Genomic DNA, 12,500 nt, shown 5'->3' on the forward strand with positions numbered 1-12,500 from the left:
CGGACTTGTTCTGTCAGGCATTTTCCGTCAAACAGCGTGTCTGTTCTTTACTTTAGCATATACAACAGAATCCTTGTACAAAAAACACGAATATCATTATAAATTCACTTTAAACAACGACGTAATCTTGTGCCAACAACTGAAGTGAAATTAATCAAATGCAAAAGGATGAAGTCCTTCGTAACCTCATTTATTTATATACTTGAGTCCTTTCCTCCGCCTCGTGCGTGCAATACAAGGAGGTCATAGGCTGTAACAATACACCACAAACAAAGTATATTTGCGTCTTTCTTGCAATCCAGACTTGCATTCATCGTCGATTTAATGATGTTTAATGATGAATCATTTATATTCATATTTTCTATTACGCGTTTTTCTCTTATTTATTACATTTTGTTTATTTATTCACCTGTGTGTCCAGTCACTTTATTCTATCTGTTATTCAGCTTTATCATTCTGTCATTTATATAATTATAAACGAACTTATTATTATTTTTTTACCTACCAGTTTCTATTTTAGGCACTGGGGAATTGCAGACACTAGGAAATCTATTTATAATCATAATAATATCAACCATGTTCGTTCCGTGTCGAGTGTATTTCACCAGACAACAGATGCCATAGCGAGGCGTCGTGTGATAAAATGTATTTCAGTCTGCTCTAGTAAATTTACATCTCTTTAGTTGAATGTTGCGAAGAGCTGATGCAAGGTAGAAATTACACGAGTAAGCAAACATAAAAGTATTCCTCTTACTGCAAATAAACATTGAAAAAAGAAAAAAATATTGCAAAGGTTAGCGAATTATTAATCTGCATTGGGCAATAGAATTTGCAAATTGAAAAAAAACAAACAATTGTAATCGTGGTGAAAGGCAACCCAAAACGAGGCGGTAACTGGTATGAAAATATTCATTTGATATAAATATATGAATATCAATCTCTCTGTCTATCTTCTCTCCCCTCCCCCCCCTCTCTTTCTCATTCTCACCCTAACTCTCAGTCTCACTCCCACTCTCACTCCCTCTCACTCCGTTAAAGGAAGAAGATATATATATATATATATATATATATATATATATATATATGCATATATATATACATATATATATATATATATATATATATATATATATATATATATATACACTATATATATATATATATATATATATATATATATATATATATATATATATTATGTATATATATATATATATATATATATATATATATATATATATATATATATATATATATATATATATTTGTGTGTGTTGGTGTGTGTGTGTGTGTGGTGCGTGTGTGTGTGGGGTGTATCTATGCATGTGTGCATGTGTGTGTGTGTGTGTGTGTGTTGTGTGTGGTGTGTGTGTGTGTGTGTGTGTGTGTGTGTGTGTGTGTGTGTGTGTGTGTGTGTGTGTGTGTGTGTATGTGTGTGTGTGTGTGTATGTGTGCGCATGTGTATATGTATATATTTATCAATGTGTTTATGTATCTATATACACACACGCACACACACACCGCGCGCGCGCGCTCGGATTTAAAGTTTCTATTCTTCTCAAAGTAACACCCCGTCTTTTATTCCTGAAATGAATATATCATGAACCCCATTTTTAAAAATCCTAGAACGGTTTAATAACGTAAACGATGATGTTCCCAAATTATGCAGAAGTACGATTTAATTCCACATCAAGAACCAGAAAATACACCAAGATATATTAAAAAATTCCGACAGCAGAAAGGCTTACAAGGCTTATCAGCCACACCTTTGCCTTAGGAAACGAGACCGATTTGGTGTCTAAAGGCAGGAACACGAGTGATGTCGGGATGACACTGTTTTCCTTTATATTTAAGCTGGTGCCTTGGAAGAAGAGGTTGATTTCAATTCGTGTTTTCTTATATGCTTGTCTAGCGTGTGTGTGTGTATGCAGGATATCTGCTCACATCTTTTTTGCTGTTCTTGTCGGCAGATCTTGCGAATTCCCCGCTGACAAGAATAAGTGATATGGAATGTATAAATCATACGTTTATGCTTCTCGCGAGCATTGATGTCAATTTTTTAAAAGTTCTCATTGGGAAAAGATGCCTCGTGGACAGCTTGTGGCACAGGAAGAGTGCATTACGAGTAATTTTGGTGTAATTAAGTCTAAGCTCATCTGTCCCGAGCAAAAGAAACAATGGGAAACCAGGATAGAAATAAAGATTATACGTTAACACAAACACCATAAAGTATACACATAACTGAAAAGAAACTACCTGTAATCTGTAATCGTTCGCTTTCAGTTCATGTTTCTTTTTAAGCAAGAGAAAGTTTAACGCCGGTACATGTCAAAGCTAAGAATGAAATAAAGGTTTCGGCTTGGCATTTTAAACTATTTCCCGTTTCTCATTTCAGGAAAAATATTATCATTACTAGAAGAGATTTTTCCCCTAGCATTTTCACAGTGACTTATTTCAGGCCGCGTTCCCACTCCACAAGGTCGGGGGTTCACATACCGCCCAGGCGCGATAAGTTGCAATTGTCGCCCGGAGGTTACTGCTGTGGCTGGGCACCGCGGCGGGTAAGGAATAGGTACAGGCGAGTCAGCACCAGCTGACACACGTGAGCGAGTCGGCATTAGTCGACACAGGCCGGGCGAGGCTAAGCTTCGCATATCGGACTTATCCTTACAGAAAGTCATGAGTTGTTTTCCGAGATTCCAAGATGATTCACAAGTCCCATACCACCCCTTCAGGTGCCTCGTGTGCGGCAAAGTGTTCGGCCAAAAGGGCCATCTGATAATTCATAAGAATGTCCGCGCGGAGGTCAGGCCCTTCGGATGCAACACCTGCGGCAGGCGCTTCACTCAGAAGGGGAACCTCCTTCGGCACTCGGTTTTGCACACCAACGAAAAGCCCTTCGGATGCGGCATCTGCATCCTTTGTACAAAAGGCTCATTTGGTGAAACACGACGTGGTGCTCAGGCAGAGGCTGTCGGCGGAAGAAGGCGTCCGAGCGAGGGTCTTCCTCTGAGGCCAAGGAAACCTCCCTCAGGTGCAAGGTCTGCAAATTACAATTCAGGCGGATTTTCAAGCTGATGGAACACCTGAAGATCCAACATATTCTCGGAAGGCAAGGGAAATAACAACAAAGTAGTACACTGAATGAAATGAATTATACAACGAAATTCAAATGGATATTTCTTTTTCGTAATAAGTATACTAATTTCGTAGAATGCATTTAAAGAGGTTTAAAGACATCGTGCAAAAGGCTCATTTGGTGAGACACGTCTTAGGAGGGAAGGCAAATAGCGACAGAATAAACCACCCTATCTCCTGGTAAATTCGTTAGACAAGATAGTTGTGATACCAGTGGAGAAATATTAGATATGAAATTCACTTAGCAAGAATACTCATTTGGTGAAACATGTCCTGTTACACGATATATTACTATTATTATTATTAGCAATTTGTAACAATTATCATTATCATGCATGTATGTATACACACACACACATATATTCATATATAGGGCATAAATAAACACACATACATATACATATATATACATACATACATACATATATATATATATATATATATATATATATATATATATATATATATATATATATATATACATATATATATATATATATATATATATATATATATATATATATATATATATATATATATATATATGTATATATAAAGGGCTCAAGAGAGGGACGAGAGAGAAAGGATGGGGGAGAGAGACTCCATGAACTTTCCTGCGAGCATCCTTCCGAACAGAAGCATGCAGAGCTCTTCGCATCGGGAATTCTCCGGAGTTTAACCCAGAGAGGAATCGTTTGCCGTCGTGGAAGCTGCAAGACGTGGAGACGAAGTTGGACGCGGGAATCAAACGGCGCGGGAAATGTCTTTACGTGATGAGCTTTAATTAATAAAAGAATGTCCACGCGGAGGGCAGGCCCTTCGGATTAGTTAATAAAAGTCTCTCGTTTAAAGGCTGTGTGTGTGTGTGTGAATAAACACACACACACCCTCTTTTAATGTTCTTGTCGACATAGCTTGTTAATTCCTCCCTAACAAAACTAGATGGTGTGTATAAGCATACAAGTTTATCCTTCTCGTTGGCATGAATGCAAAATGCTGTGTCTCAAATGTTCTCACCGGGATATACTGTATGCCCTGTGGACGAGTGCAGCATAGAAAGAACACATTACCAGCAATTTGGGTGTAATTAAGTCGTAGCTCACCTGTCCCATATTCTTCTGCACTTACAACACAGTATTGTAACACTTACCTTTGAAGTTATATTTTCCGCTTTATTACGTTACACTTTTCAGGTTTGTGCAGGGTGACAATCAACCAGTTATGAGAATTTCGCTTTGAGGGATTTTTTTTTTATTTCCGATTTTCCATAGATGTTAGTTCAATTTTTTTTTTTTTTTTTTTTCGATGCCACGGTAATTGTAAAAAAAAAAAACGTAATACTTATTGGTAATATCAGTAATTTTATCTGTAATATTATCTTTTTAAATGTGAATGCAAATGGGAGATACAACAAAAGTCGAAGTTACCATTACACATAAAAAGAAAAGAAAAGAGAGAGAGAGAAAAAAAAAGACAACTTGGAAAAACCTGTTAGAAAGCTGTTCCATGCACCATGGACTCAATGAATTCCCCCTCTTTCCCTGCTGACTGTACGGTGGTGAAGTGTTACGAATATAAACTTAATTTCATTCCCATCACACACGCGAAGCTCGAGGAATTTCTGTTTCCCAGGCAGTAATATAAAAATTCCACTGTACACGGGCCATAGTTATGGAAAAGTGACACAGGTTTCGAAATCCTAATGGATTTTATCTTCAAGATTTGCCTGATAATATCGGATGGGTGGTTGATTCTTGTTACATAATATATTCGCTGAATTTCATGACGTCAGCAATTCATAAAAATGCGAATAGAGATTTCAGTTAAATGAGTTTAGGTCATTTGACACCGTTGCTAGTGAATTACACAATAGTGCATACCGCATACGTAAGTAATGATTATCATTTTTGTCTTGAAAAAAGTGATATCAAGTCAACATTTTATAAGGTATATAGAATATATATGAACACACACACACACACACACACGATGTATGCATGAACGTGCGTGCACACACACACACACACACACACACACACACACACACACACACACACACACACACACACACACACACACACACACACTCAGACACATATGAACGCTTATTTAAACGTTGGAGTATTATCACCTTCATCTTTATATTATATTGATAAGAAATGGCTACTGGTGTCTTGAAAGTCGTTTGTAGCTTCCGATCGTGTTTATGAAGGAAAACTATTTTTTGCGAACTCAACACTGACTACACCTGCAAGATTTTTTTTTATTTTTTATTATAGAAACATATTTATTGCTCATGGAAATTTATCCTTTTTGTGCTGAGGTAATGTGATAATGTGATTCACCATATTATAAGATATTTTGTAATTTTGAATCGATAACGAAAACCAGAATAAAAAGGCAGCAAAAGTTAGAGTGAAACCAAACTAAAACACTACGTGTACACTAACCTTTACATATACGTTGCTATAATATTAAGCGAAAACATTCGTTCTCCGTTTTTTCTATTCTAATGGGTGTGTTTACAGTCGGTACATTCCAAGATTCTTAGGCAAAAGTAAGAACTATTCTTTCTCTCTCTTCCAGAAAAGGATTATCACTTACGGAAGTGACAGATAACTTTTCTTAACAAGATCGACTTCCTCTCACAGCGTCTTATTCCAGGCCGCGTCAAACATGAGATAAAGAAAGAGTAAACGTGAATAAAAACAGAAGTGAAAACGTTCGTTTTCAATTCATATTATGTCAGCATTTTGTTTTTTAATAAGAGTATATTCCAAGATTCTCGCGCAAAGCTTTGACATTTTAAACTATTCTCTTTTCCTCTCTCTTCCAGTGAATGATTATCACTGTGATATATGATTTTATCTAACAAGACCAAGTTCCCCTCAGAGTCATGTGAAAACTCCCTATATAAGTTTCAGATCAGACAGAAAGTCATCAGATTCCAAAATGGTTCAAAAGTCCCATACCGCCGCCCACAAGACACTCAGGTGCCATGTGTGCAGCCCTTCGGATGCGACACCTGCGGCAGGCGCTTCACTCAAAAGGGGAACCTCCTTCGGTACTCGGTCTTGCACACCAACGAAAAGCCCTTCGGATGCGGCATCTGCAGGAAGTTCTTCGTGCAAAAAGCTCATTTGGTGAAACACGTCGTGATGCACAGGCAGAGGCTGGCTGCCCTCAAAAGGTGTCGGCGGAGAGAGGCGTCCCAGCGAGGGACTCTCGCTGAGACCTCCCTCAGGTGAAAGGTCTGCGGATTACAGTCCAGACGGATTTTCAAGCTGATGGAATACCTGAATGTCCAACATATTCTCGGGAGGGAAATAGCGATAAAGTAGTACGCTTAAATAAATTATAAGATATAATGCAAATCTAAATTTCTTTTTGTTATAACACCCGATTGTATGTTTATATTTCAGAAAAAAAAAAAATATATATATATAAATATATATATATATATATATATATATATATATATATATATATATATATATATATATATATATATATATATATATATATACACATGTATATATTTAACACCTAAATGTATGTTTTATTTTTTTAGAGACAAACGAAATCAAGACCAATATCGATTCTTGATTGGAAGAGAACGGGAATGATCTATCTCGACTTAGAGCTTCAGTTATTTTATTATTCTTAAAAATCAGACGTTATTTTTACGCTGCAAATGGGAGATACGGCAAAAGTCGATGTTACTATTGGACATTAAAAACGACAACTGTGAACTTAGAAAAGCCGGTTAGACAGCTGTTCCGTGTACCCTGAACTTCATAAATCCTCCCTCTTTCCCTGCTGCCTGTACGTTGGTGAAGTGTTAGGAATACAAACTGAATTTCATTCCCATCACACACACGAAAGGAATTTCTACTTTCATGGCTGTAATATAAATATTCCACTATACTCAGACTACAGTTATTGAAGAGTGACACAGCAGTTTCGATCATCATCAAGCCTTTCCTGACATATGATAGAAAATGTTATATAACATTTTTGGTGAATATAATTTCATAAATGCGAATAGAGATAACAGTTAAATGAGTTTACATCATTTGAGAAAGGTGCTAGTGTATTAGACAATAGTACCTAAAGCAAGGGCTTTTAACGTAAGTAATAAATAACATTGAATGGCGTCTTGAAGAATTTGATATCATGTCAACATTTTATAAAGTATGTAGAGTATATATGTGCAGTATATGTGCACACCCACAGACGCATGAACACGCACACGCATGCACACACGCACGCACATACACACATACACACACACATGAATGCTTATTTAAACGTTGGAGTATTATCTTTGTCTTTCGATATTAATAAGGAATAGCTACTGGTGCTTTGAAAATCGTTTGTAACTTCTGATCGTGTTTATGAATTGATTTATTTAAACAACAAAAGGTAAACTTCACTTTATCATGGACTTATTTCTACGAACTCATTTTTTTGTTGAATGAGGATCTTGTATGTGATCTACAAGCGTATCGACAATATGTGACAACAGAAAATATTAATTGCTAATGGAAATCTATTATTTTGTGCTGCTGAGGAAATGTGGTTCCCTGTATTCCAAGATTCTTACGCAAAAGTAAGAGAACTATATCTTTCTTCCACAGAAGGATTATGACTTTTCTTAACTATACCGACATCCTCTCACAGTGCCTTATCCCAGGCCCCGTCAAACACGAGAACAAACAGAACCGAAATCAGAACGATAAAAAAAAACACTAATTCCGCAATGCGTATACAAAGCGAAGACGTTCGTTTTCATATTTTGGCAGTGTTTCTTCTTAAATAAGAGTATATTCCGAGATTCTCACGTAAAGCTGAGAACGAAATAAGAACTTTTTGACATTTCAAAATATTCGCTTTTTCACTATTCTGGAGAATGACTATCACTGTGATATATGATTTTACCTGACCTGACCGAGTTCCCATCACAGTGCCTTGTTAATCCCACCCCTCAGGTTCACGGGAAAATTCCCTATATAAGTTTCAGATCAGACAAAAAGTCATCATTTGTTTTCGAGATTCCAAGATGATTCACAAGTCCCATACTACATCCAAAGGTCGTCCTCGTGTGCGGCAAAGTTTTCGGCCAAATGAAATCTGATAATTCACAAGAATGTTCAATAATGAATGAAGCAAATAATATATCAAATCATGTATATCTTTTTTGTTATGACACCTGAATGTTTCTCTGAAACGTGAATTTTCACCCCTGATCTGTCTCGATTTAGAATTTCAGCTATTAAATTATTCTTAAACGAAAATGTTATTTTTGCGCTGTCGGGGAAATATGACATGGAGGGTCCGCCACCCCGAAGTTGGATGTGTATCCATGTGAGTATTGTGTATGTTATGTGTGTGCACAACTTCAGTCGACAAAGAATGCTAATTCCTCGCTAACAAAAACAATTGATAGGGAGTGTGTAAACCATGCAAGTTTATGCTTGTCGTTAGCATTGTTGTAAAATGCTCTCTCTTTAATGTTCTCATATGCCGCGTGGACGCGCTTGTGACATAGAGAGAGTGCATTAACAGCAAGTTTGGTGTAATTATGCCTTAGCTCCGGGCAAGAGAAACAATGGGAAATCAGAATAGAAATATAAAGAAAGAGTAAAGTGAACACAAACATTGTTTCAGTTGATATTATGGCAGTTTCTTCTTAAATGAATATTAGATTCTCACGCAAAGCTAAGACCAAAATAATCAAAAACATGTTTTGGGCATTTTAAACTATTCTCCCTTTGTCTCTCTTCCGTTAAATGAATGTCACTCATGGAACTGATGGATTATTTTTCCAAAAAAGACCGATGATTTATTCCAGGCCGCATTCCCACCCCACAGGGTCACGTGAAACTCCCTATAGAACTCTCAGATCAGACAGAAAGTCATATGAGTTGTTTCCGAGATTCCAAGATGATCAACAAGTCGTTCAGGTACCACGTGTGCGGCAAAGCATGTCCACGCGGAGGTCAGGCCCTTCGGATGCGACACCTGCTGGCAGGCGCTTCAAGGAGATCTTCCTTACGGTGCCATCTGTCGCGAAGAAAGCGGGAGAATGAAAGGAAAGAGATAAAATACCTTTGGTAATTGTATTATACCAAACTCTTTCATAGTTATTGCTAACCTTACTAAGATACAAGAAGTAAATGACTGAATGACAAGTCCAGAAAATAAACAATAACAATAAAATAAACATATTAAGAATAACAACAACAACAATAAAAGAATTGGTAATCGTTTTTTTCTTAATAGTATTATATACTGAAAAAAAATCGGTAGTTATTCAAGGTTCCTCACCCTGCTGTTTGAGGATCTATTTTTACAATTCGTCCATTTCTCTTTAGCAAGGGATGATATCCATGACCCATGGATGATACACTTCTCTCACTCATGTCATATTCGAAGAACATGTAATTCTTCAAATCCCTGGAAAACGAAGCCGACATAAGTTCCTACATCTATTTCATCACAAAACGCCTGACAGCTATCTCTAGATATCCAATTAGCACGAAATGTATCAAATCATTTATTCAACCAATTTACGTACCAGTAACATTTTTAGCCTTTTTGTTTTGTCCACATTACATATGATCAATGCATCACTTCATTTAAAATTCATGATTCATGATGTTCGTTAATTCATTCTTCTTCTTTTAACGGTAGGTTCATGTCTGAGCCGCCGTGGTCACAGCATGATACTTGATTGTAGTTTTCATGTTGTGATGCTCTTGGAGTGAGTACGTGGTAGGGTCCCCAGTTCCTTTCCACGGAGAGTGCCGGTGTTACCTTTTTTTTTTTTTTTTTTTTAGTCCTCTTAATTATCATCGCTAGACAATAAAGAAACAGGCTAATTTAATACGATGTTAATTATTTCATTCTGTCACTATTGTTAATGGTGTTATCAGTATTATGAACATTATTATTATTATTATTATCAGTTTTACTGTTATAATCGTTCTTGTTATCATCTCATATTTAACGATTTTTTTATTACATTCATTATTATTATTGTTATTGTGTATGTTATTGTGTATGTTATTGTTATTGTTATTGTTATTGTTATTGTTATTGTTATTGTTATTGTTATTGTTATTGTTATTGTTATTGTTATTGTTATTGTTATTATTATTATTATTATTATTATTATTATTATTACTACTACTATCATCATCATTATTACCCTTATGATCATTCTTACAATTATTATCATTATTATCATTATTATCATTATTATCATTATTATCATTATTATCATATTATCATTATATCATTATCATCATTATCATCATTATGATCATTATCATCATTATCATCATTATCATCATTTATCATCATTATCATCATTATTATTATCAGTATCATATATCATTATCATATTATCATCATTATCCATTATTATCATATTATTATTATATATTAATAATTATATTATTTTATTATTATTATTATTATTATCACATTATATCATGAAACTTGCTTTAACTTGTTATATATCGTTATTATAATTATATGTTATTATATTTCAGTCATATAGTCATTATCATGTATTATCATTTAATATTATTACATTATCATCATTTATCATTATCATATTTTTTTATTACATTATTATCATATATCATTATATCATTATCATCATTATTATCATTATATCATTATTATCATATCTTATATCATTATCATCATTATATCATTATATCATTATCATCATTATATCATTGTCATTATCATATCATCATTACATCATTATCATCATTATCATCATATCATCATTATCATCATTTATTATCATTATCTCATTATTATCATTATCATATCATTATATCATTATATCATTATCTCATTATTATCATATATATCATTATATCATTATCATCATTATCATCATTATCATCATTATCATCATTATCATCATTATTATCATTATCATCATTATTATCATTATCATCATTAGTATCATAATTATTATTGTTGCTGTTATTATCATTATTATCATTATCATTATTATTATTATTATTATTATTATTATTATTATTATTATTATTATCAAAATCCTCGAGAAAACTGCCTTAATTGGTTAATAAAAATCGCGCAATAATTATGTGTTTGTGTCCGCAGGCGTGCATTGCGTATGTATGCGTGCGCCTGCGTGTGTTCATGTCGACAAAGCTTGCTAATTCCTCGCTAACAAAATATAAATGACATGGAGTATATATAAAATGCTCTTTCTTTAATGTTTATCACCGGGGAAAGACGCGCCTGTTGCATAGAAAGAGCGCATTATGCCTAATAATAACTCTGACAGCCTCTTTGCTACCGATCTTCTTCGAGTTTTGAGAAATAAAATACATTCTGGTAATAGCAATGATATTATGAATTATAGTATCTTTATAAAAGGTGAATCCACACGGGAGATAAAAAAAAAAGTTGAAGATACTATTGAACACACAAAAAAACGACAAGTCAGCCTAGAAATTTCCGTCGGAAAGCTGTTCTGTGTAGCATAAACTCAGTGAATTCGCCCTCTTTCCCTGCTGACTGTGGTGAAGTGTTAGGAATACAAACTGAATTTCATTCCCATCACAAACACGAAACTCGAGGAATTTCTACTTTCCTGACAGTAATATAAAAATCTCACTGGACACAGACTGGAGTTATTGAAAAGTGAGATACCTGGATTTTATCTTCATATAGCCTTTCGTTGAATATCATGACAACTGCAATTCTTAACTGCGAACAGGAATTTCAGCGTCAAATTAATTTAGGTCACTTGAGAAAATAGCTAGATTGTATTACACAGCAGCACAAATCGCCAGATCTTTTAACGTGTGTAATGAATATAATTCTTATCTTAAATGTCGTTTTGTACAATGATACAGATTAAAAAATGACACACACAATACCCAAGGAATCAGGTGACGCTAAAATTCCTTTGCGAACGTTATATGCATATATTTTTTTGTAAAATGTATGCTCATTTTCCTTCCTCTTCGAGAATATGCTCTCTCTCCCTCTCTCTTTCTTGTTTTAGGAGAACGATTATCACCTCCCTGTCAAAACCGAGTTCCCCTAACAGTACCTTGCTCCTGGCCGCGTTCCCATTCCTCAGTGGAGGTTCATGTGAAAGCTCCCTATATAAGTTCCAGATCAGACACAAAGTTATTAGTTGTTTTCGAGATTCCAAGATGAGTCGCAAATCCCATACCGCCGCTGAAAGGTCGTTCAGGTGCCACGTGTGCGGCAAAGTGTTCGGCCAAAAGGGACATCTGTTGATTCACAAGAATGTCCACGCGGTGGTCAGGCCCTTCGGATGCGACACCTGCGGCAGG

At 35.2% G+C, this 12,500-nt stretch overlaps 2 protein-coding genes across 2 annotated transcripts in view; both read left to right on the top strand.

Moving 5' to 3' along the window:
• The window catches only part of LOC119578478 (gastrula zinc finger protein XlCGF8.2DB-like), a 20,726-nt gene extending 11,401 nt beyond the window's left edge, over nucleotides 1–9,325 (top strand). The window contains exons 2-6 of the mRNA XM_037926055.1: nucleotides 2,735–2,910; nucleotides 6,162–6,382; nucleotides 8,403–8,505; nucleotides 9,013–9,139; nucleotides 9,285–9,325. Coding sequence (XP_037781983.1) covers nucleotides 2,735–2,910; nucleotides 6,162–6,382; nucleotides 8,403–8,505; nucleotides 9,013–9,139; nucleotides 9,285–9,325 — 668 coding nt within the window. The remainder of the gene's footprint in view (nucleotides 1–2,734; nucleotides 2,911–6,161; nucleotides 6,383–8,402; nucleotides 8,506–9,012; nucleotides 9,140–9,284) is intronic.
• A 3,031-nt stretch (nucleotides 9,326–12,356) lies between these two features.
• Nucleotides 12,357–12,500, top strand: part of LOC119578479 (zinc finger protein OZF-like) — a 7,780-nt gene continuing 7,636 nt past the window's right edge. The window contains exon 1 of the mRNA XM_037926056.1: nucleotides 12,357–12,500. This exon is cut by the window's right edge and continues 292 nt beyond it. Within this exon, the coding sequence (XP_037781984.1) occupies nucleotides 12,357–12,500 (144 nt within the window).

This window comes from Penaeus monodon, chromosome 11 (assembly GCF_015228065.2).
Source record: "Penaeus monodon isolate SGIC_2016 chromosome 11, NSTDA_Pmon_1, whole genome shotgun sequence".
NCBI lineage: Eukaryota > Metazoa > Arthropoda > Malacostraca > Decapoda > Penaeidae > Penaeus > Penaeus monodon.